The 26476-nt window shown below is 43.7% G+C and overlaps 1 protein-coding gene across 3 annotated transcripts; it reads right to left on the reverse strand.

The window, feature by feature from the left end:
* On the reverse strand, positions 1–26101 carry ZBTB25 (zinc finger and BTB domain containing 25). Of its 3 annotated transcripts, XM_036309711.1 has the most exons (5): positions 25494–26101; positions 8847–9026; positions 2605–3371; positions 2431–2513; positions 1–143 (listed from the first exon to the last, which is right to left on the reverse strand). In XM_036309711.1, exons 1-5 carry the CDS (start codon positions 25634–25636, stop codon positions 132–134), a joined length of 1185 nt encoding a protein of 394 aa, XP_036165604.1. In that variant the 5' UTR covers positions 25637–26101; the 3' UTR covers positions 1–131. The 3 variants fall into 3 exon arrangements, with proteins under 3 accessions (XP_036165604.1, XP_036165586.1, XP_036165595.1); XM_036309702.1 differs by lacking the exon at positions 1–143 and having other exon boundaries at positions 2246–2513; XM_036309693.1 differs by lacking the exon at positions 1–143 and having other exon boundaries at positions 1384–3371.
* Positions 26102–26476: the final 375 nt, after the last annotated feature.

Here is a 26476-nt window from a genome sequence, read left to right on the forward strand (position 1 = left end):
GCTACGCTCGTACTGCTTCGCCAAGTCGATCACACGCACACCTTGGTCATGTTTTTTGATAATTTCTTTCTTTAATTCAATGCACATCATCCGCTTCTTCTTCTCAGCACTGTCCTTCGCACTTACTTTCTTCAGATCCATGGCTGAAAAAACGAAGTTTTGCAAAATAACTGCAAGCACAAATGCGAGCACAACACTGATGCTTCTACTAAGAGCTAACCGCTTAAAGTGAACGAGTGAGACACGTGATGCTGGGCTGATGTTGTGATGTTCACTGTGACGTTCGCTGTGCCAACTAGCGGTGGGGTATCTGAAGCTGGCTCGTAACCCGAATTTTAGCTCGCAACTCAAAGCAAAAAATCGGCTAAGAGACGGCTCGTATCTCGAAAAACTCGTTAGTCGGGACACTCATAAGTCAAGGCCCCACTGTACATGAAAATCAATGTTAATATTTGTGTTCATCCTATGAGATGAAATGTTTGAGAACAGTATGAGTTAGAATAATTACTTAAGTGATTTAAATTTAACATTTGATAAAGGCCCAGCCTTCGAGGCTCAGTGGTTGAGTGTCAACCTATGAACCAGGAGGTAATGGTTTCATTCCTGGTCAAGGCACATGCCTGGGTTGTCAGCTCAATCCCCAGTGTGGGGTGTGCAGGAGGCAGCTGATCAATGACTCTCTCTCATCATTGATGTTTCTCTTTCTCTTTCCCTTTCCATTCCTCTCTGAAATCAATAAAAAAATAAATAAAAGATTAAAGTTCTGACCCCAAAGGGCAACACATTTACTTTAACTACTCACAATACAATTGATCCTATATCCATAGATAGATTTTGCTCTCAGCACATATCAGTCTTGACCCCAGGAAGCTTTACTCACTTGTCTAAGGTAGAAACTTGACTCCTTTAGACAATGCCCAATGGTTTTCTTCATTCAACCCTCAAGAAAAATTTACCACTTCATAATTCAGCTAACCTCAATTTACCCAGAGAAAACCTTTACACCCTTAGAATGAGGTGGATTATTCTTTGAGGTCCCTCCTGACTGAACTCTGATGCTGTCAGAAAATGTCCTCAAAGGTCATGGTTGCTACCTGGTCAGGCATACCCGGGTTGTGGGTTCGATTTCCAGTAGAGGGCATGTGGGAGGCAGCCGATCAATGATTCTCTCTCATCATTGATGTTTCTACCTCTTGCTTTCCCTTCTTTTCTGAAATCAATAAAAATATATATATATATATATATATATTTTAAAATATATTTTATTGATTTTTTACAGAGAGGAAGAGAGAGAGATAGAGAGTTAGAAACATCGATGAGAGAGAAACATCGATCAGCTGCCTCCTGCACATCCCCCACTGGGGAAGTGCCCACAACCCAGGTACATGCCCTTGACCGGAATCGAACCCGGGACCCTTCAGTCCGCAGGCCGACGCTCTATCCACTGAGCCAAACCGGTTTCGGCAATAAAAAATATATTTTAAAAAAATAAGAAAACATTGGATTAAGGTAATAACACTGGGGTGTTAGTCAATGCAGATCTATCTGAATCTCTGTCTCATATGGTCATCTCTGTGTATGTACCTGTTACTCTTTAGGATTTTTTATGTCTGACCCTGCTCCTTTTCTCTCTTTTTAACTAAAATATTTTCTATTAAGAATGAGGTATGCTCACAATGTTAAAAGGTAAATAAAAGCCATGTAAAATGTTGCAGAGCTAGTAAGTAAAACATAATTTAAAAACTACTCATGATTTGGTATAGCTATGCTTAAAACACATTTTATACATTATAACTGTTATGCATTAAAATAACTATTAATTTTCTATATGGCAGAAAATATTTAAAAATAATTCTTTAGGGGTTTATTCATGTGAAACATTAGCCAAAAGTGCCAGTGTAGAGTATTCTGTAAAAAATATTTCATTTACTTCATATTAATTTGATTTTACTGATTCTACAACCTGGAAAAACTTAGAAATTCTATAAATAACTCTTTATTTCTAAAGTCCCATATTACTACATTGATTTTTGATTTCCAAATTGTGAATTAATTTATAAGACATTCACAGCCCTCATTGAAGGTTATTTTAAAAACCATGAATTAATATATTACAATGTTAAAACTATCAATAAATAGTAAAGAAGAAAAGTTAACAGAACTTGAGGAGGAAAATAATTTATGAATAAAAAAATGCATGTGAATTGTCAGAACTGATATAAAAATTCTGAAGAAACTGCTACTCAACTAGGATAGTGTCCACATTTTCTTGTGTGAGCTCTGACTCTAAGGCACAAGATGAGTCTAATTGTTCTTGCGACAAGCGAGAACTTTTCAGGGGGACATCAGACCAGCTTTCACAATATGGCTGAAATCTCTGGGTTAATGCGTTACCAAACCTTTGGCATCGGTTATATCTGTAAGATTTACCTTTGTGTGTATACATGTGTTCCAGCAATTGGCTCTTTCGGAGAAATTTATGACCACAGATGGTACAACTGATTTTTCTTTTCCTTGAAAAAGAAAAATTACAGTTTAATTCTACTGGCTCTGTGTCTTTGGAGATCAAAGACACTTGACTGATCTGCAAAGGCTCTGTGGTACCCCGGTTTGAGTGGTCAGGCTGTTGCTCATTTTCCTTGACAATGAAGGAGCTGAGCCTGCGGCATTCAAGAGCTTCGCTATTTTCATTAAGTGGGTGCACTTCACCAAGGTCATTACTTTCCAGAATGGAAGCAGGGACGCCAAATGGGAGAGATCCAGACACATGGGTATGGAGATGTTGTCTTAGGTTACCACGAGAATCAAAACGTTCTCCACAGTAATGGCATAAGTGAATTTTGATGCTACTTTCGGTGAACGTGGGGCCTGTCATCTCGGATGAGGATGAGGAGTGGCTCTGGGAGATCACAGATTCTGAGTCACATCTCTCCTGCTTGATGGACACTGGAGGCTTCTGGTGTTCCTCCAAGGCCTGGGCTGCAGGATGGACCTTCTGCTGGTCAGTGCCATCATCCAGCCCAATAGCAAGAGAAAGCTGCAACTGGGGGTGGTCACCCTGGACAGCAGCTCTGTTTCCATTGTTATTGGAAGGCGTTTCTTTGACCTCCAGCCCTTCTTTGACAGCTGTTTTTTGGGTGGTTGAGATTTGAATGCCATATAAATTTGAGGACTGCACAGTCTCTGGTGAGAACACTTGATTCATTTCAGTTGCAATGTGAGAAAGGTAGTCGGCATGAAGAAAGCGAATCCCTTCCTCCAAACGACTATGATCCACAATCTGTTTTGGTCCTTTCCCCGTGTACATAATGTGCAACAAATAGCTGAATATGTCAGGCTGGATGTCAGTTGGTTGTATTTTTATGCATTCACTGTTAAAAATAAAAAACAGACCCACACAAAATGAAACAACCTAGTTACTCTTTTAGTTAACAGTATATAGTCTTAGGCTAAAGCAATTTTTTCCTAAGAAGTTCAAACTTAGCAATTTGCCTTGATGAAACACAGCAACAAAAGTTTAAACTTTCATTGGATACCAGTTTTATGGCCGAGCAACCAGTCTTCATGTCTCTAATCTACTACCGAAAGTTATGAAAGAGACAGATATCCTGATTAGTTCAATGTTTATGTAGTGATTCCTAAGTGATACTAGCTGCCAGGGAGTAGAAAAATTACAAAGAAAACAGGTATCCTGCTCTTGAAGAACTTAAAAAATCTATTGAGTATATAACCAAAAATAGGGACTCAAATAAATACCCATGTTCAGTACAGCATTATTCACATTACCCAAAAGGTAGAAACAACCCAAGAGTTGGTCCATCAACAGATGAATGGATTAACACAATGTGGCACACAGATACAATAGAATATTACTCAGTCATGAAATGGAATGAAGTTCTAATACATGCTACAACATGGATGAACCTTGAAAATATGGTAAGTGAAATTATCCAGATACCAGAGGACAAGTTTTGTATGATGCCACTTATAAGAAATATCTAGAATAGGCAAATTCATAGAGACAGAAAGTAGTTTAGAGGTTACCAGGAGGCTGTGGGAGTGGTGGTGAGAAATGGTTACTTAAAAGATATAGTTTCTGAAGTGGGAAGTATGGGCTTAATTAATTAGCGTTTTTCATTTCTAGAATCACAAACCATGTCTCTTCAGATGCTTATCATCTTTTGATTGGACATTTTCATATCCTCTTTTATTTTTTTCAAGTAAGATTATTTCTCGAGAACCAAGATGGTGGCGTAAGGTACAGACCTGTGTGTGCTGCCTCCCACAACAACATCGAGACTACCAACTATAAGACAAACAGCTATCATTCAGAACCATGGGAAAGCTGGCCCAGTGGAAGCTCTACAACTAGAAGGAAAGAAAGAAGAGCATTGAAACTGAGTAGGTTGTGCAGAGGCTCCAAGAACAGAGGTATGGAGTCGCACACCAGGTGGGCTGCAACTGGATGCACGGTTTTTTTCGATCAGAAGGGGCTGCAGACTCTTGAGTCCACTAAGCATGTTTGGGGCGGGATTCTGAGGTCCTAGACCCCTACGGGGAGAGACGGGACAGCCTTGCAATGGGCCGGAGAGTGAGGGTGGCTTGCTCGCGGAGCTGCCCGCTGGCGCTCGGCTCGGGACGCGGGGACATGGAGTTGCGGAGAGGCGAGGAGTCGCGGAGATGCCATTGCCCTTTGCCCCGCCCTGGTGATTCACCAAGAACAGAGGTGTGGAGTCGCGAGTCAGGTGGGCTGCAACTGGATGCGAGGTTTTTTTCAATTGGAAGGGGATGCAGACTCTCAAATCCACTGAGCTTGTTTAGGGTGGGATCCTGAGGTCCCAGACACCTACGGGAGAGGCAGGACAGCCTTGCAAGGGGCCGGAGAGTGAGAGTGGCTGTCTTGCGGAGCTGCTCGCGGGCACTCGGGGACACGAGACACGGAGTCATGGAGAGGCAAGGAGTCACAGAGACACCATTGCCCCTTGCTCTGCCCTGGTGATTCCCGGGGACCCTGCCCTACTCAATTTACATCCCCACCCAAGCTGTGCCAGTGGCACAAAGGGAACCACCGGTGCTTTTGCAGCCCAGCCCAGCAGAATGCAGATTTCAACTCCTCGCACACATAAGGGACACACTCAAGAAGCAGAATCAGGTTCGGAGGAAGCCGGAGCCGGATCCGACTGGGCCGGCAACGTGGAACCGCTGTACCAGCAAACGCACAGGCAGGTCCACCAGATCCAGTCTCACATGGGACGCTGGGAGACGGCAGACGGGCAGTCTGTGCACTTGGTAGAAAACGAAATCCAAGCAAGCATACCAGATATTCAGCCACCAGGAACGCCTGGAGATTTTGTCTAGCAAGGAGCCACCCAAAAAAGGACAGAATGCCAAACTTCGTGTTGCTGAGACGGCCCCTGTGAGGCTGAGATGGCCCCCGTAGGGCCGAGGCGGCCCCCGTGAGGCTGGGATGGCCCTGGTGAGGCTGAGACGGCCCCGGTGAGGTTGAAACGGCCTCGGTGAGGTTGAAACGGCCCCTGTGAGGTTGAGATGGGCCCTGTGAGGCTGAAACGGCCCCTGTGAGGCTGGGACGGCCCCTGTGAGGCTGGGATGGCCCCTGTGAGGCTGAGATGGCCCCTGTGAGACTGAGACGGCCCCTGGGAAGCTGAGAAAAATACCACATGAACTCACTCATTTATGGATAATAAGGACCATTATAGACTGATGAACAAAAATGGATACAGAGGCAGAGCAGCATTGAGCAGACTGTCAAACTACAGTGGGAACCCTGGGGAGGGTTGGTGGGGGGTAGGAGATCAACTGAAGGACTTGTATGCATGCATATGAGAATAACCAATGGACACAAGACACTGGGGGGTGGGGGAGGCAGGGGGAATGTCAAGGGGGGAAAAAAGGAGACATGTGTAATACTCTTTGTAATACTTTAAGAAATAAAAAAATAAATAAATAAAAGATATAGTTTCTGGGGTGACGAAAGGCCTTAGAAATAAACAGTGGTGATGGTTGCACAACATTGGGAATGTAATTAATGCCACTGAATTGTACAATTAAAACTGGTTAAATGACAAATTTTATGTTATATATATTTTATCACAATGAAAATATTTTTAAAAATTTAAAGAGTACATTGAAATTGGTAATATTTAGAATTTAAGTTATGCTAACCTTATTTTGTCTTCCAAACTATATTAATATATCTACTCTTTAAATCACAAGTGAATACAGGGATAACTTTGAAAAGCTTTAAAATAAGTCCCAAGCCAATTTTTTACATATGAATCTAGAATTCAGATAACAGATGGAAATAACCGTGTAACAAGGAATCAGGAAACACCCTGAAAAATTAGGATAAAGACAACCTGACGGAAGTGTTGGATGTCAAGGAACAATGGAATCAGTCCATGGACTCCCCTGAAGCAAAAGTCTGTGTGAGTGCATCAGAAAGCACTGGTGTCAGTATGCTGACAATCCATTTCTTTAGTCCTGAGATGTTGGGATTCCCTCTGGGCTTCACTCTTAGCTTTGACTCACTTCACAGTCTGTGGCAGGTGTTTTCTATATCAGCACAGAGCTCTGTTAGCTGAAGATTCTCACTGCTCAAGAGATAACACACAGCAGGCTGCCACCTTTGTATCTCCTGGATTTACTTTAGCAAGGTACCTGGTACACAACAGGTACAAGAGATGCCGAAACCGGTTTGGCTCAGTGGATGGAGCGTCGGCCTGTGGACTGAAGGGTCCCAGGTTCGATTCCGGTCAAGGGCATGTACCTTGGTTGCGGGCACGTCCCCAGTGGGAGGTGTGCAGGAGGCAGCTGATCAATGTTTCTCTCTCATCGATGTTTCTAACTCTCTATCTCTCTCCCTTCCTCTCTGTAAAAAATCAATAAAATATATTTAAAAAAAAAAAAAAAAAAAAAAAAAAAAAAGAGGTGAGCCAACCCATAGCTCTCAAATTAGACTGATATGAAGGTAGTGTTTCTAATCTAGTTTCTGCATTGACACAGAGAGGAAACTCTTTGGCATGGCAGAAAAGGCTACCCATTACTTGTCCCCAACTCTAACCTCCTCGCCACTTTGTGCCATACGTTCCAATCATTCTGATCTAGACTGGTTCATATCTGCATTTTTCATGCATGTTTTCCTCTACCTTCAATAAACATTCTTGCATTCTTCTACAATATCTGTAAAACAACTCCTGATCCTTTAAAATCTAGGGCCTCTGTACCAGTAAAACCTGTTCCAATCTTCTCAAAATAGGGCTGCTGACACTCCACTTTACCTTGTGCAACACTTCTATTATAGACTTATTACATAATTATTAATAACACTAACAGTGCAAAGCTCCTTTTCTAACCATTTTAATTTTATTAGTCCATTTATTTTATCAACACCATGGGTAGGTACGTTATTCTAGTGTTTTTACAGAGAAGGAAACTGAGGTACAGAGAGCAATTACACAGCAATTATTTTCTTTACATTCATTACTCTTCTATCTATACTAATAAAAGGGTAATATGCTAATTAGACCAGGTCAACGGGACATCTTCTAGTCATCCTTCTGGATAAAGCCATGGTGGTGTGGGCTGACGCAGAGGTGGTTAGGGGCAATCAGGCTGGCAGGGGAGCAGTTAGGAGCCAGCGGACCTCCCCTGAGGGGTCCCGGATTAGAGAGGGTGCAGGCCAGGCTGAGGGACTCCTTCCCCCTCCCCCCCACCCCCTTGCATGAATTTCATGTACCGGGCCTCTAGTTAGACTATAAATTTCTCAAGGGCAGGGAGTATAACTGATATTGTTGCTGGGGTCTGGTACAGTGCCTAACATGTAAGTGCTCAATCAATAGTTGAATGAATGAACACTTTAAATAAATGTATAATTGAACTCTGGCCGGGTAGCTCAGTTGCTTGGAGCATCATCCCATACACCAATAGGTTGTGGGTTTGATTCCAGATCGGGGCACGAACGGGAAGCAACTGATTGATGTTTCTCTCTTACATTGATGCTTCTCTCTCTCTTTCTATCTCTCTCTCTAAAAATCAATTTAAAAAACAACACACATCCTCAGGTGAGGATTTAAAAAAATGAGAAAATTAACTTTCAAAAAACAAATAAATAAAATTAAAAATGTATAATTGAGGCTGGAATCCTAAGTATTTCGTGTAAGGACTTTTTAAAAAATCATAGACTGTTCTATCACTTTCAACGTAGGATAGAATAAAGCTATTCTTTACCAAGACCTCAGAATGTGAATACCACTTCCCAGCCCTCTGCCTACATACCTATTCTATTGGGGTAAGCTAAATTCAAAAAAGCTTTTAGAAAAAATATTTGAAACAAATGACCTTTGAACTGTAATATGGAATATAAGGTGAGTAGAATTATGACATCGAAACCTTGATATGAAAGTGTTATGGAATATAAATCAACAACTTAGTGATTAAGAGCACAGACCTTTAACAGCACAGATCTACGTTTGAGTCTAACTTATTAGCCTTAGTAGCTGTATAATCCTGGATGGGCAAGTTACTTAACAACTGAGCCTTGATTTCCTTTCTCTAAAATAGTATGGACAATAGTATAATTTACATCAGGTAAATACTTAGTGCTTGTATAAAATAACCCTTCAATAAATTTGAGCTATTATTGTTTTTATTCTTATCTTCCAATATGAATCCTTCACACTGCATTTAATTACTGATATATAAAAAATATATAACAAAATTTTTTTCTTATGTGACCCCATAACAAGACTCCCCCAAATGATGTTATAATAAGGTTTAGACATACCACAGTATTAAAACTCTTCAAATTTGCAAAAGCACATCCTTACCTTGTTTGGTGAATAAATATCATCTTGAAATAGTTAGAAAAAGCAGCAAGCACTGCTCTGTGGGCTTTGAAGTAAACATCTCCAATAGCAACTGTGCAATCACACAGAAAACCAAATTCTCGTTGCATGTTCAGCTGCTGCAGAAGGACAAGGCTATGGCTAGCTGTGTCCATTGTGGCTCTAAGAAAAAGGAGAATATAAAGATTTTAATTACAAAATTGGCTACAGTTCACATAAGCCTGAGTACAAGGAGACCTACATTTAAGTAAAATTATTCAATAATTTTATTTATTTTAATCCTTATTGAGGATATTGATTTTAGAAAGGGAGGAAAGGAGGGAGAGACAAATATCAATGTGAGAAAGAAACATCGATCACTTGCCTCCCAAACACACCCAAACCAGGGATGGAACCCATAACCTAGGTATGTGCTCTGACCTGGAACTAAACCAGCAACCTTTTGGTGTATTGGATAATGCTCCAACCAACTGAGCCACCCAGCTAGGGCAACAATTTTCTTTTATTTTTAATTACAGTTTATACTACATATTATTTTATATCGCCCTGGCTGAGTAGCTCAGTTGGTTAGTGTCGTCCTGATACACCAAGGTTGCCAGTTGGATTCCCCAGTCAGGGCATACAAGAATCAACTAATGAATCATAAATAAGTGCAGCAACAAATTGATATTTCTCTCTATCCCTTCTTCTCTCTCATTCGTGCGTGCGTGCGTGCGTGTGTGCGTGTATGCGTGTGTGTGATTTTGTAATAGTTTCAGCTGTACAGCATACTGGTCAACAATTTTCTATTAATTTCACCCCAAACACTAACACTAAATCCTCCTAATATGACAATCGGTATCAACTCTACTGAAACCATAAACATTTATGGCTTTTCTTCGTCTGGTAAGAAGGTAGCCTGGTATGAGTGACACAGGAGAAGGCAGGCCTGTCCTCTTTTATCTATGCAACCACAATGTTTTTAGTCCTCAGTTTTCTTCACCGGACAAATGGGAATGGGATATTGACCCTTGCCTCAGAGCTAAGAGAAGTTAGGTGAAAAGCACTGTGTAACTGAAATGCTCTTCAAATGTTAGCTATAAATATTAATAACGTAACAGTGTGTCCTGGCTGGGCTAGAGGTGTCTGCTCCGTAGGGGTCCTCGGTGTGCGTAGGGGTCCACTGGTGCCCTAACTACCATACAATGTTTGGGAAACTTATCAGTCACAGTAAGGTCAGGAGCCCTTAAAATAGATGTCAAGCCACATCCCCTGATTTACATGAGGCCTGGGAGTCTCATGGGAAAGAACCTAAACCCTGATCTTAACTGGATTCAGACAATAAATATGGAGAGTCCTGACGGAAGTAGAATGCCGGATGGGTGCACTAGTCTCAGGGAAAAATCATGCATAAGGAAGAACATGCAAAAGAATTCTGGCAGAGAAGTCTAGTGTGAGCACCAGGGCATTCAAGAATGCTGTGGCTCCAGAAAGGTGGGAGGCTGTGCTTGACCACCTTCTCCACCCCACTGTTCAGAGAACCCTGGTGCTTTAGGGAGAAGGCAGCTATGGTATAGAGGGCACCACTGGGGGGCTGGGAGAACCTCCTCTAAAAAAGCAGACCTAAACAGAGACTGAAGTTTCCTTCCTAGCCAGAGAGTCCAAGGGATAAGCAAGTGAGTGATTAGACTGTGGGGTTAGCTATCTGGGCATTGGCAATAGCTTGAGCAGCAGACAGCTGAGTGACTGATAATGTAATAAAAATAGCTAACATTATATAGAGCTTCCTATGTGACAAGCAATATTTCACTAATTCTCAGTACAACTGAATGAGAAAGGGACTACTCAATGAATCTTACATATGAAGAAACTGAGTCAGCACAGAGAGTTAATTTACCCAAGGTCATTGCTAGTGAGTGGCAGAGCAAAGGATTCAAACTCAGGCAATGGGTTCCAGGACTCAAATGTCCTCCCTCTCTACCTCCCAGAGAACATGACACACAAACTAGAGGAGCCGAGTGAATAGTCAGGATTAGACAGCAAGGGGCCCTGGGAAGTCTCAGCAATACTTGGAGTAAAATGTTTGTTCCTGGGAGGAAAACGAGGGAGCAGGGAGTTAAGGGTGGAGGGAACCGTACTGTTTAAACTTAAAACAAAACCTTTTATGCAAATTTTATATCATAAATATATACAGTGGGGCCTTGACTTATGAGTGTCCCGACTAACAAGTTTTTCGAGATACGAGCCATCTCTCGGCCGATTTTTTGCTTTGAGTTGCGAGCTAAAATTCGTGTTACGAGCCAGCTTCAGATACCCCACGGCTAGTTGGCGCAGCGAACGTCACAGTGAACGCAACATCAGCCCAGCATTCAATTCATTGTAATGGTGAAAATTGATTTGACATACGAGTAATTTGAGTTATGAGCTCCATCACGGAACGAATTAAACTCGTAAGTCAAGGCCCCACTGTACCTACATGTAATCCCTTTCCCCTAATTTTTAATTTTATTATTTTTTAAATTTTTATTTTATTGTTGAAAGTATTACAGATGTCTCTCATTTTCTCCCTTTTTGACCCTTCCACCCTACCCTCACCCCACTCCAGGCCTTGATTTTTTATTTTGCATTATTTTATTTTAAAAAATTTTTTAAATCCTCACCTGAGGATATATTTTTTTAATTAATTAAAATTTTAATTTATATTTTGAGAGAGAGAGAGAGAGAGAGAGAGAGAGAAACATCAATTGGTTGCCTCCCACACCCACTCGGACTGGGGATTGAACCTGCAATGTGGGTATGTACCTTGACCAGGAATCAAACCCAGACTGTTTGGTGTACAGGATGATGCTCCAACAAGAACTTACCTTCATTAAAAAAAAATATCTACACTAATAAAAGAGAAACATGGTAATTGGCGTACGACCGCTACACTTTTCATTGGCTAATCAGCGAGATATGTAAATTAACTGTCAGCCAAGACGGCGACGGGCAGCCAGGCAGCTTGAAACTAACATGAGGCTTGCTTGCTTCAGTGACGGAGGAAACCAACCTTCCCAGCCTGCAGCTGCAGGCCTCTGAGCCAGCCGTTTAAGAAACATTGTAACAAATACCGCCAGACTTCAGCCAGCAGAATCGCAACATTGTAAGCAAAGGCCAGAAACCTACTTGCAGCAGCGGAGGCCTAGGAGCTGGAGCCAAGCCTCAAGCTAAAGCTGGCCCAGAATAAAAAAAAAAAAAAAGGAAAAAAGGAGCGGTTGGGAGCTTCCGTCACCCGCCAGCCTGAAAACAGCCCTCAGCCCCTCACCCTGGCCAGGCACCCCAGTGGGGACCCCCACCCTGAAGGGTGTGTGACCAGCTACAAACAGCCATCATCCCTTCACCCAGGCTGGCCAGGCACCCCAGTGGGGACCCCCACCCTGATCCAGGACACCCTTCAGGGCAAACCAGCCAGCCCCACCCATGCACCAGGCCTCTATTCTATATAGTAAAAGGGTAATATGCCTCCCAGCACCGGGATCAGCGGAGCCGCGAGGCCTCCCGGCACTGGGATCAGTGTGACAGGGGGCAGCACCCAAACCCCCTGATCGGCCCTGCTCTGTGTGTGACAGGGTGCGGCACCCCAACCCCCTCCCCCCGCCCGCCACGGGCCCTGCTCTGTGTGTGACGGGGTAGAGCCATAACCTCCCCATCGGCCCTGCCCTGAGTGTGAGAGTGGCGGTGCTCCAACCCCCCGATTGGCCCTGCTCTGTGGGTGATAGAGGGCGGTGCCCCAACACCCCCCCTCCCCCCCACAGGCCCTGCTCTGTGTGTGATGGGGTAGAGCCATAACCTCCTCATCGGCCCTGCCCTGAGTGTGACAGTGGCGGCGCCCCAACCCCGATTGGCCCTGCTCTGTGGGTGATAGAGGGTGGCGCCCCAACCCCCTGATCCGCCCTGCTCTGTGTGTGACAGGGGGTGGTGCCCCAACTCCCCTATCGGCCCTACTCTGTGAGTGACAGGGGGGAGCTCCTCAACCCCCTGATTGACCCTCCTCTGTGCGTGACAGGGGGGAGCTCCCCAACCCCGATGGGCCCTGCTCTGTGCATGACAGGGTACGGAGCCTCAACCCCCCTGATGGGCCCTGCTGTGTGACAGGGGGTGGCGCCCCAACCTCCCCATCAACCCTGCCTTGAGTGTGACAGGGGGCGGTGCCCCAACCCCCCAATCGGCCCTACCATGAGCGTGACTGAGGGTGGCATCGCAATCTCCCAATCCGCCCTGCTCTGTGCATGACAGGGGAAGGCGCCCCAACTCCCCAATCGGCCCTGCTCTGAGCCCGACCAGGGGCTGCACCTAGGGATTGGGCCTGCCCTCTGCCACCCGGGAGCAGGCCTAAGCCAGCAGGTCGTTATCTCCCGAGGGGTCCCAGACTGTGAGAGGGCACAGGCCAGGCTGAGGGACGCCCCCCTTTCCCCCGAGTGCACAAATTTTTGTGCACTGGGCCGAGAGAGAGAGAGAGAGAGAGAGAGAGAGAGAGAGAGAGAGAGAGAGAGATTGATTTCAGAGAGGAGGGGGGGGAGAGAGAGAAAGAGGAACATCAATGATGAGAGAGAATCATTTACCGGCTGCCTCCTGCATGTCCCCTACTGGGGATTTTAGATTCTCTGAAATGGGTCAAATTGAAGTACCTTAAACTAACCTTATAAATTGTCTCCAAAAAATCCCCCCAGACCATAAACATTTTCACCAGTTCTCTACACACACACACACACACACACACACAGTACATTAATAGAATGAACTACTGAACCATATGGAAATGAAAATGGCACACTAAAAAGCCACATATAAAAAAATATTGTGGTTAATGGTGTATGAGTAACAGTAAAATTCACTTATTGAAAAAATATTTATTGAAGAGAAATTTAATAAAGAAAAATATCTGAAAGCACGCATTGCACAAGGCATAGGGACAGAAAAAAATACATAGATGCTGAAATCAAGAAGATTAAAAGCTAACAGGGGAGATAAAACATAGTAATTACAACATGAAGTGACAAGTGCCATAGAGCAGCTCAGAGAACAAGTTATGTGAGGGAGAATAAATAACAGGAAATCCAAAGGAAAATAAGCCATTTGAACTGATTTAGACGAATAGGTAGAAGGTGAACATAGCACTGCAGGCAGAAAAAACAGAATGCGTAGAATTACAGGGAGGGATATAAATATATAGATAACTGAAGAATTCAGTTTGGCACAGAAAAAAAAAACAAAAGTAGGTAGACCCCAGTCAGGGCACAAAAGGAAGTGAATAACAAGATGGGGTCAGCTAGCTCACTGAATATAAACTAAAAGGTACTCCAGTGTGTCTGTTAAGATGTTTTCTGTGAGGGAGAACAGTGTAGTAGTTAAAGCCTGACCTCTGGAATCAGGCAACTTGGATTAAAATTCTTGCTCTGTCACTTAGTTGTGTGGTCTTCACCAAACACAACTCTCTAGTCCTCCATTTCAGTTATAAATATGGGTAATTATGGTATCTACCTCACAGGTTGTTAAGATGATGCATATAAGCACTTAGAAATGTGGTCCCATAGGAAGTGTTCAATAAATAGCACTCATCATCACCACCACCATCATTTGGCTTCTGAGTCAAGACTAGTCAGTTTAGTTGGAATATATTTTAAAAAATTAGTAAGTGGAAGGCATGGAGAAATGAAGAACAAGGAGCCTACTGCAATATCCAAGTAATGGTGTAAATGAAGGAAAGAATACGATCCACCAGACGTAGAACTGGCGTGACTTGGCAGCAGATTGGATGTGGTCAGCTCCAGAGATCAAGTCAAAGGTGAGTCTCAGAATTCAGCTTGGGTAACTGGAAGACTGTTCATTCCTTCAGGTCATATTTGCAGAGTAACTGCCATGTGCAGGAGTTGATATAAAGGCAGGGTCTCGGAATGCCAAAGAAGAGACACAGAAACTGGCTTGGTAAGAGTCAAGTTTCACTTTGGACACACTGAGTTCAAGTGTTCACTTAGGACATCCGAGTACACGTGTTTAGTGATCAGAGCAGGGACAATATGCTGGTCTGAGGCTCTAGAGAGAGCAGGGCTGGAGAGGGAGAGGAGGCCCACTAAAATGACAAGGCTGAAGCTGCCGGAGTGAATGGGACTATCGCGTAAACGAAGAGAAAATAAGGTAAGAATAAATCCTTGAACAACACAGAAAAGATACAATAAGCGGGAGAGGAGAAATAAGAGAATACACTGTCATTGGGGGAGGATAAGAGAGGTGAGGGAAAGGTGAGAACCTTGGCAAGAGGAGGTGGCAATGACGGAAAATGCTGCAGAGTAACACGGGATGAAGCCTGTTACAACACCAAGTGTGTGACCAAAAGGTTTCTGGTGACCTATGAAAACAATTTGGGAAAACAGCAAAAGCAAAATATCTGACTGCAAGTTTCTACTGGAAAGCAGCAGCCAACAGGGTAGGTACAAGTAAGATAGGTCATTGAGGTTGCTGCAGATTGAAGATAACTTTCAGGCTAAAGAGGGGGTGGCACCTCGAGAAGCCAGAAGGAATGCAATCGAAAGTATAAGCATAGCAGTTAGCCATGGAGAAAAGAGGGGTTTCTTTTTCTGACAGTGGAGAGGAAATGGTCAATGTGAGGAGAGAGTATTCAAAAGTATTCTTTTAGATGTCATTGATTTACAAATTAGAAGTCAGTCCACATGCAAAGGGAAGAGGTTAAGTTTGGGCCTTGAAAGGAACCTAGAATAATTCCTTAATGCTAACATAGAGCACTGAAGTTTATAAAGAACTTTCACATATACTTATTTCTTTCTGCTTCAGAGAATTTCTATTTTCAAGTTCACTCACTTTGTCATTTCTTACCTATTAAATCCATTCAGTGAATTTTTTTTATTGCAGATAGTATATATTATCAGACATGAGCAGAACAAGGACTATGGGCCAGGTACAGAAACTTACAGGGCAGAGAGCCCTGGATAACCTAGCAAGGGGCAAAACTAGGAAAACAAGAACCTTGCCCCCAGGGTAACCTATCCTCCCCTAGTATATCACTGGTCATGTGGTTTGGACCCTTGATCTTTTCCCTCCCTGAAGATAACATCTAGCCTTAGCCGGTTTGGCTCAGTGGACTAAGCATCGGCTTGTGGACTGAAGGGTCCCAGGTTTGATTCTGGTCAAGGGCACATACCTGCGTTGCAGGCTCGATCCCTAGTAGGGGGGCGTGCAGGAGGCAGATGATCAATGATCCTCTCTCATCATTGATGTCTCTCTCTCTCTGAAATCAATAAAAAAAAAAATTAAAAATTAAGAAAAAAAGGTAACATCTAGGCCTCAGTTGTATTTCAGCTCCAGGCCCAGAAGATCAGCAAAACCAGACAAGTGACACAGTGGCTGCCTCAGGACCAGCCACATTGACTAATGACCCTGCCCTGGCACCAACCAATCACTGGAGACCACGACCTGGAAAGAGCACACCTGGAAAGCTGATGAATATTCAATTAAGATCCTTCCCTGGGACCTCCCCTAGGATTTCCACCTGAAAGAGAGAGATGCTCAGGACAAAGGATCCAGTGCTCCCTCTCCCTCCAAGGAGCATCTAGTGCCATTCCCTTCTCCCTCTCCTTCCCCCAAACTCTAAGGAACCCCATGAGACTAGCAACCTGGAACAATGGGCAGCTCATCCTGGGTTAATCCCCTGAGCCTATTTCTAAGGCCCCCTTTTCTCTGACTTCTCAGTGAGCCAAAGCAGCCCAGTCTAGGCTCTCCTGGTGCTTCTTTTTTGCCCTTCCTTTTCCCACTCAAGCATTTCTGCTGCCATAATAGGCTCAATACCCTCTGGCTCAGTGCTGTGTAGCCCTTCCCTTTGGATATCCCCATCCTGCAACCCCTTTTCCTTAAATAAATTCAATTTTTCTTTATTCACCGTCTGAACTATTTAGCCTGCCCATGCACCACTGACTTTAACCTTTCAGTGTATTTTCAGGTCAAAAATTTTCATCTGTTACTTTCTATTTCTCTGTTGAGATTTTTTTATTTGTTCACACATTACTGCCTAATTTTGCTTTACATCCATAAGCATAGTAATAATAGCTGCTCTAGATCTTCTCTGCCAAATCCAACCTCTGGGTCATCTTGGGGTTAATCTCCATTAATTAGGGCGATAATTAATCTGTTTCTTATATGAGTATTCATTTTTGGTAATAGCCTAGACCAGTGGTTCTCAACCTGTGGGTCGCAACCCTTTGGGGGTCGAACGACCCTTTCACAGGGGTCGCCTAAATACATCCTGCATATCAGATATTTACATTACGATTCATAACAGTAGCAAAATTACAGTTATGAAGTAGCAACGAAAATAATTTTATGGTTGGGGGTCACCACAACATAAGGAACTGCATTAAAGGGTCGCGGCATTAGGAGGTTGAGAACCACTGTCCTAGGCACTGTGATTACTAAAGACTTTAGATTCTATAATAGTCTTCCAAAGAGTACTGATGTTTTTGTTTTTGCAGACAATTAACTAGGCTGGACTTAAACTCCAAGTTCTGTCTCCTTATGGTTCAGATATTTCAGTGTTAGGTATGCTGTTTAAAGGCTGTTCAACACATGTGTAAGTTTAGGGGTTGGCTAGAGATTTGAGCTGAGTTTATATGCAGTATTCAGCCCTTTCACTCATCCTTTCTAAGGTTTTCCTACTTACTTTCCAGCTGTGTGGTCACTCTGAACTCTGTCCTCCTTTCTTCAAGCCAATAAGATTACCGGTTATTATTCCAGTTTTAGCCATCCCCTCATGTCACCAACTGGGGCCTTCTCTCAGGATAAAAGCCATAAAAATGGAAATTTATCCACTGCTGTTCCCTTCTTCCAAGTATAGTCTTCATTCCAGTTTCTGCAGGCATTTTGTCACTTGTGGATGACATCTGGTAGTTTTCAAGACTTTTTTTTCAAGTTTATAGTTTTTATCTCAGTAAAACTATAAACTTTTATAAATCTCAACCTTAATAGAAACTATTCAGCTATTCCCCCTGATCAGCAGTTCTAAAAAGTTCTGGTCTCAAAATCCATTTTTACTTAAAAAAAATTATATATATATATATATCCCTAGCTGGTTTGGCTCAGTGGATAGAGCCTTGGCCTGTGGACTGAAGGATCCTGGATTTGATTCTGGTCAAGGACACATGCCCAGGTTGCAGGCTCGACCCCCAGCCAGGAGAGAGCATGAAGGAGACAGCTGATCAATGATTCTCTCATTATTGTTTCTATATCTCTTTCCCTCTCCCTTCCTCTCTGAAATCAATAAAACTATATTTAAAACAATATGTTTATATTTATATATATATAAATTTTTTTGAGAGAGAGAGAGGAAGGGAGAGAGAGAGAAACATCGATCACAACCTAGGCATGTGCTCTGATCAGAATTGAACTGGAAACCTCTTGGTACACGGGTCCACACTCAACCACTGAGCCACACCGGCCAGGCATCCATTTACACCCTTAAGAAAAGTATTACAGACTGGGAAGAGCTGTTGTTCATGTGGGTTCTTTATCAACAGTTACTATACGAAAAATTAAAGGTGAGAATTTTAAAATTAATTTATTTATAACAATAAACCCATTATATAACATAAACAATACATTTTCTTTTCTAAAACATTTTTTAAAGTGAGAAGGGTGGCATTATTTTATATTTTACAATCCTCTTTTCTATTTTTTTATTTTTTAAATATATCTTTATTGATTTCAGAGAGGAAGGGAGAGGGAGAGATAGAAACATCAAGGATGAGAGAGAATCATTGATCGGGTGCCTTCTGCACGCCCCCTACTGGGGATCAAGCCTGCAACCAGGCATATGAGCTTGACCGAAATCAAACCTGGGACTCTTGAGTCCACAGGCCAATGCTCTATCCACTGAGCTAAACCGGCTAGGGCTATTTTACAATCTTCTTTAATACCTGGCTTTAAAAAATATAGCTGGGTTCTTTTCTATGCTTCTCCTTTCAATCTGTTGCCATGTTTTGGTTCACATATATGAAGAGAATTTGGCCTTGCAAAAGAGAGATCCTTGTAGACCCACTGAAACGGTTTCAGGAACCTCCAAGGACCACATTTTAAAAAATATATATATTTTATTGCCAAAGCTGGTTTAGCTCGGTGGATAGAGCGTCAGCCTGCGGACTGAAGGGTCCCGGGTTCGATTCCGGTCAGGGGCATGTACCTTGGTTGCGGGCACATCCCCAGTGGGAGGTGTGCGGGAGGCAGCTGGTCGATGTTTCTCTCTCATCGATGTTTCTAACTCTCTATCCCTCTCCCTTCCTCTCTGTAAAAAATCAATAAAAATATATTAAAAAAAAAAGAAAAAAAGAAAAAAAAATATATATTTTATTGATTTTTTACAGAGAGGAAAGGAGAATGATAGAGAGTCAGAAACATCGATGAGAGAGAAACATCAATCAGCTGCCTCCTGCACACCCCTCACCTGGGACATGCCCACAACCAAGGCACATGCCCTTGACTGGAATCAAACCCGGGACCCTTCAGTCCGCAGGCCAATGCTCCATCCACGGAGCCAAACCAGTCAGGGCATCAAAGGACCACATTTTGAGAAATCTGCCCTACACTATATTATTTTGATTCTACGCAGTAACAAAGCAGGTACTAAATTAGTTCCATTTTATAGTTGAGGAACCACAGGCTCCGAGAAGGTGGGAGAGGTACCCAAAGTCAGATAACTAGTTATTAAATGATGCTGGTAGTACTTCAAGTATGACTTTAAACTCAAAGCCCTTTCTTCAAAACCCCCTTCTAGAACTTTCAACATATATACTGATGGCAGATTTTACAAATATGATTGAAATAAAGGGATAAATTTTCCAAGTTTATGAAATGAAACAAATTCAGATGTATTAAAAGTCAACAACCCACAACTTATATACTAGTACATAATAGATTCATTCCAACTTGTTTTCATAATGATAGACCTTTGATTATTTGAAGGCAAAATAACCAGATTTTACCTCAGGTCAATAAAGCCAATCCATCACAAAGTTACTAAAAACATTTCCTAATACAACCCACTTTGCAATTTATTGGCTAGGCTTTTTATGTAGCCTTTGCTCATAGTTTCTTTGATCATCAATTTTATTTTCTCTAGTATGTGGAATAGCCAAAGTTTCTTATGCATACAGAAAGATCTTAGAAGTTACATTTGAGAATTTTTGGTAGAAGTTTTAAGATGTGAGAGAGGTTGCAGAAAAATAATTTATCATTTTATTATACTTACAAATACTAGAGCCAAAAATATGAGTGCTGCATATTAAAATGCTTTATCTGCTATCAAAGTGGTATTTGTACTACAATGGGGTTAGCATTATTTGAGACTACAAAAATCTTCTTTACTTACTAGATTTTATTAACTCTGGATTAGTTCAAACTAAGTAAACTAGAACAGCTTTATATTAGTATTTACATTTGTTTAATTCAAAGTTAGCTTGATATTCAGTATCTTTGATTTTTATTTATTGAAAAAAAATCTATTGTATGTTAGATGACTCTCAGACCTAGGGTAGACAGAACAATGTCCTGGAATACATAGCTTTTCATTGTCTCAGGCTGTAAGAATCTTAAAAAAAAAAAAAAAAGGTAAGACATTTATTTCTGTGGAAAACCAATAGTCTTAGATATTTTCTCTGTGGTTCCTACCTCTGTGACTTTATTATTAATTAAGGCAAGGAGACAGGAAAGTTGGCAGAGAAATGTGTACAGCTTTTTTGAGATACTCACTCATGGCTATAAATAAAAAGGTAAAAGCAGAGATAATCAAACTGCCACGTGATAAAAGGTTTTATACAATGATTTAAACTTTTTAATGGTACTTTCATATGATTGTGAAGGTGTAACCTAGACAAAGAATGTTTGCAGAAATAATTTTATCCTGGAATAGTGGCTTTTATTTCTGACTATTATAAAACTTTCCATGTAGAGTTGTACTGAAGTCTAATTTCTACTCCAGACTAACCCAAACACAATAGCTGGGGATAAAGCACTGAGCCTTCCTTAAAAAGCTCCGCAGGTGACTCTAATAAGATACCTCAATTAAGAGCCACGGCATTAGAAACTTTAGAGCAGTGGTTCTCAACCTTGGCTGCACATTAGAATCACCTGGGAATCTTTTTAAAATCCTGATTTCTGGGCCTCATCCTCCGGAAATTCTGTTTCTTTGTAACTAATGTTGTGGCCCCACCCCATAACAAAGAAACAGAATTTCCGGAGGATGAGGCCCAGAAATCAGGATTTTAAAAAAAGATTCCCAGGTGATTCTAATGTGCAGCCAAGGTTGAGAATGACTGCTTTAGAGCAAGCATGTCAAACTCAAAGGCTTACATGGGCCAAATAAATAAGGTTTAAGTTTATGTGGGCCACAAAAAAAACAAAAGCTTCAATTTTCATAGAAACATAGGTTTATTTCGATAGAGACATGTTGAATACAAAGGGCTGAAATAAATGAGTAATCGTTAACATAAAATAATAGAACATTTTAATAAAAATTAATATTTTTTCTGAATAATTGCACAAATTAATAAGCGTAACGCAAATAAACCTATTTTTCTTGTTCTCCGAAAGCGAAATATTTCCTGTTGCACACACCAAACAAGTCAGTCCAAGACTTGACATGGCAATCGGCTGGTAAAATATTCGCTGCTAGTGTTAGTGGAGAGAAATGGTGCACGGGCTCGAAAAGGAAATGAATGCAACATGATTATAGTAATCAGTCATTAGCGAACATTGGAGTTTGTTATTAATAATTATGTAAAACAGGACAGTATAAAAATTAAGTTATGAAATTCTTATTAAAACGTTTCTTACATACCGTTATGTTGGCTGGGCCGCAAAAATATTCGTTATGGGCTGCATGCAGCCCGAGGGCTGTGAGTTTGACATGCTTGCTTTAGAGACTACTTCACAGAGAAAAAGAAGCAACTTCGTAAGAAGTGCTAAAAATGTGGGAATAATACCATTACATCAAGTGAACAAAAATCAACAATTATAATTTTAATTGTAACTTTAAACTAACCAGTTAGCCACATTAAGAAACAAAAGTACTCCCACCCCTAGCAGGTTTGGCTCAGTGGATAGAGCATCGGTCCATGGACTGAAGGGTCCCAGGTTAGATTTTGCTCAAGGGCACGCAGGTCAATTGCAGGCTCAATCCCCAGCCCTGGTTGGGGTGCGTAGGGGAGGCAACCAATGGATCCAATGCATGTGTCTCTCTCACATCTATGGTTCTCTCTGTCTCTCCCCCTCTCTCTAAACAAAAAAAGAAAGAAAGAAAGAAAAAAGAAATCAATGGAAAAATATCGTCAGGTGAGGATTAACAGCAAAAAAAGTGCTCCCAAGCTAGTAGGATGGGCAGTGGGAACAAAGGAGGAACACACCATTTTCAGACTTCTTTTTAAAAAGTATTTAGGAGAAAGTGATATTTACTCTTATACACCATTACACCTATTTTCATAATATCTAAAAGTTGATGTGGAAATTCCAAATCTGAGAATATTGTTTGAGATAAGGTCTGCAGTAATTCTAGGCATCTGCTTGTAAAAAATCATTGAGAATATTACAGTAGAGGGTAAGAAGCAATCATGGCAGATGACACAGGAAGATCAGTTACGCTCTAGAAACCTTTAACGGAACAGGGAAACGTTAGTTTGGGGCCTACCACCTGCTGGCAGACACAGACAGCCTATATCACATCTCTAACCCCCATCTGACCAACATGTGGGATGACTGATAAAGCCACAGCACCAGGCAAACAAAAATGCTAACACCAGTCTATGCAAAGTGCTAGTGGACCTTGAAAAAAAATCAGAAACCTGTGAAGAAAAGGAAAAGATTCTTTTTAGTCCACTAAAAAAAAAGAAGAAGAAGAAGACTGCATTTCACATTATCCACATGGGCTAATAAAACCCTTTGCTTCAAGTGTCTAGGGTTTTTCAGAAGGAACAAGAAATCATTGTATATTGATTTGTAACCAGGGAAGAAATGAATAAGAAAAATTCCAAAAAATAACTACTAACACTACACTAAACACTTTTTCTAAAGATAAGATTAAAAAAACAATTCCTGCTAGCAAAGGGAAAGAAGTATTAATAAATTCAGTCAATAACCCTGAAACGGATGTTGCTTCAAACACTTTATTTCCTCTTCCTCCACTCTCCCGAAGCAAGTTCAAATCGTCATCTTTCCTATCCTAGAGGGAATGATACTGTTCAAGTTACCAATCGCTACTATGAGAATGAGTAAGTACCATGAGCAAGGCCCGTGCTAAGTGCTCTATGTACACTATCTCTTTTAATCCTCACCGTGACTACATGTGTTCTTTCTCTTTCCATTTTACAGATGAGGAAAAACCTAGGTTTAGGACACACAACTAGCTAATGGTATAAAGCGGGGATCAAAAGTTAGACCTGACTCCATAGTCTGTGCTTGTAACTATAAACTGAAGCAGCGTTTTTCTTAGTATTCTTTTATCGAAAGACTGAAGTTCACATGCAATTTGGAATAAATGAGCATAAAGGGAGCACAGGAAGTGGTGTAGAAGTACTTTTTAATTTATCAAGATAAGAGCACCTGCATTGCTTTTTTAAGACGAGAAAAAAAAAAGTCTGCAATCATATAAAACCCCCAACTGTTTTCTGGCCCTGTTATTACTAAAATGGGCCAGTTTTGCTTGAACAAGACGGTCAAGCAGCACCTACAGACCACTGCAAATAAATCACTTTGGTTCCGTGGTGGGGAGGGCATTATGCAACGCTTCCCAGCACAGCCTTCACCAGGATATTTTACGGCCAAGGCACTTGGGCCCCTCCTCCCCAGAGCTAGACAGCCTGGCTCCTTCATATTCCCCTCAGGAGATAGGGTGGAAGCACACAGCTCCACTTTCTCAGGCACAGAGGGCAGCTGAAAGTCCTGCTCAGCCTCTCTGGGCAACCACAGGCGCCAATAAATCAGCCACAGGCGATTTCTCTCATCCCCTTCCTGGCTTGAAGTGGTAGTGAGATATAGTCTGCGCAAAAGAGCACAGACTAGACCGGGGCGATAAGGGATCTAGGCTTGAATTCTACTGCAAATGGCTGTATCACTGAAGCCAAGTAAATCCCTGAGCCTATTTCCTGGTTTGTTTGAAAAATGGAGACAATACTACCTCCTTTTGGTAAGTATAAGAAATTCATCTATGAAAGCAGCTAGCCACTGCAGGTACTTAATAAAAAGCAACCAAACCTGAGCAGGATCCATCTCCACTACCTCCACATAAAACATTCAGGGCAGGGCTGGGCAAAAAGGTGTAGCAAGTCTGGTGAGGTCCCTCCCTCCCTTTTTGCTGACTGTGCCTGTGATGTTTCACTGCTTCCTAATAACCTCCCAGCCACAGTACTCACCTATTCTATGTCCCACCCATCATTGTTTTGGTCCCTATTAAAGAGCTGATTCTGATAATGGATTAACAGTTTATTCTTAATTAAAACATAACAGATTGCTAAAGTGGATTTTGGTGCCTTAACCTTATGGAAGCAAACAGCGCTGCAAATGTTGGTTATTCTTGCAGTGAACAGGACTGAATGGGGGGTGGAGGGGGGTGGGGGGGAGAGCTTTGAGCTTCAAAGTACATTACAACCATTCTATTTCCCCTAGAAATAGTGCCAGTCCCATTTCTTAAAAATACCAAAGCCATCACACACTGGCCAAATCTGATTTCTCAAGACTCTGGATCAAGCCAAGTATAATCACCTCTGACAGATAGTCTCTATGAGTGGATTACACTGGCACTGCACTCCTGGTGTGGCAGAGAGAACAATGACCAAGGTGTCCGGAGCCCTCGCGTCCACTTACTCAAGAGGTGCAGGACCTCGATCAAGCGGCACGCTTGCCCTTTAGGCCGGTGTCCTCATCTGTAAAACAAGAGGGATGCACTGGATTGTTCTATACTGTCCCTTGCAGCTAAAAAATCTGTGATTGCAAAGTGTACTCTACACACTTGGCAAAATCCTGTGAGAATGAACAGCTTTACCAAAAAGACTTGATATCATCTCAAGAGAATGCATGCCCGATGTAATCCCTTGGGGAGAACCAGGCGTTAATTTAGGAAACAAGTTAGCTGCTGTCAAGGTCCAGGTGCGGTCCAGGGGCTGCTGGAGCAGCTTGTTTTCTCCCAGTGAGCGCGAGCCAGGGGAGGAAAGTGAAACCTGGGGCAAGCTTTAAAAAGATAACCTGGATGTGCTCAGAATGAGATTAATATGAAAAAAGAAAGAAATGAATCATGAGTCGGGAGGGGTACTTCCTGCTCGAGAAACAAAGTAATCACAAAGGAGGTGGGGGAGAGGGAAGACACTGGCCGCTCGCAGGCTGCACCTGGAAACGCGCCCACTCGCGAGAGAGGTCGGGCTGCTCGCGCGGATTCGCAGCCCGGTCTGCAGCGGGCGCCCTCGCGCGCCGTCCCAGCCTGCGCCAGGCCCCGACCACGGCCTCGTGCGGGCAGCGAGGGCGGCTCGGGCATCCTCGGCCCAGCGCTCCCTCGCGGTTGCCATTTTCCTCTTTGCCCTGATTGACATGTCAAACGGACCCAAAACACCCGTCTCCCCAGCTACTTGCATCTGTCCCGCGACCGGCGCAGCTGCAGGCCGCCGCCGCCCCGGGCGGCTCGCGGCGGGAGGGACCGAGCCTGGAGCAGCCCACGGGGGCCGGGCCGCGTCGCTTACCCAGACGCCGCCGCGGCGGCCAGCGGGCTCCTCCATGCGGGAGGGGCCGCTCCCGCGCCGCCAACGTCACGCGGCGGCGCCGGCTCACGCACCCCATGGGCCGTTCTCGCGCGGCTTCCCGCGCCGGCCGCCCCGTGACGGGCCCACGTGACCCCGCGCCGGGTAGCCGCGAACGAGGGGCGCCGTGGCCGGAGTGTGCGTGCGTGCTTACGTGCCAGCTCGCCCGCCCGCCCGGTCCAGTGGCCAGGAGGGGGTCGGCCCGCGCTCGGCGCCTCCGCCACAGTCCCCAGTCGTGACTCTGTAGGCGGAAGCGTGGGGGCGAGCCTCAGCGTTACAGGCGTCCCACACGCCCGCGTGACTCGGGGACTTTCCCCAGGCTGTGCAAAATCATGGGCGCCCCCTCAGAGCGGGAGTGGGGCTGGGGAAAGACGCGCCCGCGTGTCCGAGGGAAGAGTGATGAGGGCGCGGGGCCAGGGACGCCAAGCCGCGGGAGCCTGGGAGGGGGAGGCGGGCTGGGCGGGGTGGGGCATGGCGGGGGAAGTGACTCAAAGCCGGAGGCCGACGGGCCCGTGGAAAGCAGGGTGAGGGGAGCGTGGGGAACGGGCGACCCCGGACGGACTGGCCAGGTCCGGGACCGGGCGAGGGTGCCGGGACGCCCGGGAAGCGCCGCGAGGGAGGGCCCAGCTGCTGGTCCCCCCGGGCAGGGGTCTGCGGACGGAGGGGGAAAGCCACATCCAGCCCTCGGGGAGTCGGGTGGAGCCCCGTCCCAGGCAGCTGTGCAAACGGGAGGAGGAGGTCCCACGCCTACCCCGGGGAGAGGGGCAGGAGGGGTGGTCCACTGCGGCCGCGCCGGCCCCCGCGGTGCGGGTTGCGCCA

The sequence above is a fragment of the Myotis myotis genome, unplaced genomic scaffold, assembly GCF_014108235.1.
Source record: "Myotis myotis isolate mMyoMyo1 unplaced genomic scaffold, mMyoMyo1.p scaffold_m19_p_1, whole genome shotgun sequence".
In the NCBI taxonomy this organism is placed as follows: Eukaryota; Metazoa; Chordata; class Mammalia; order Chiroptera; family Vespertilionidae; genus Myotis; species Myotis myotis.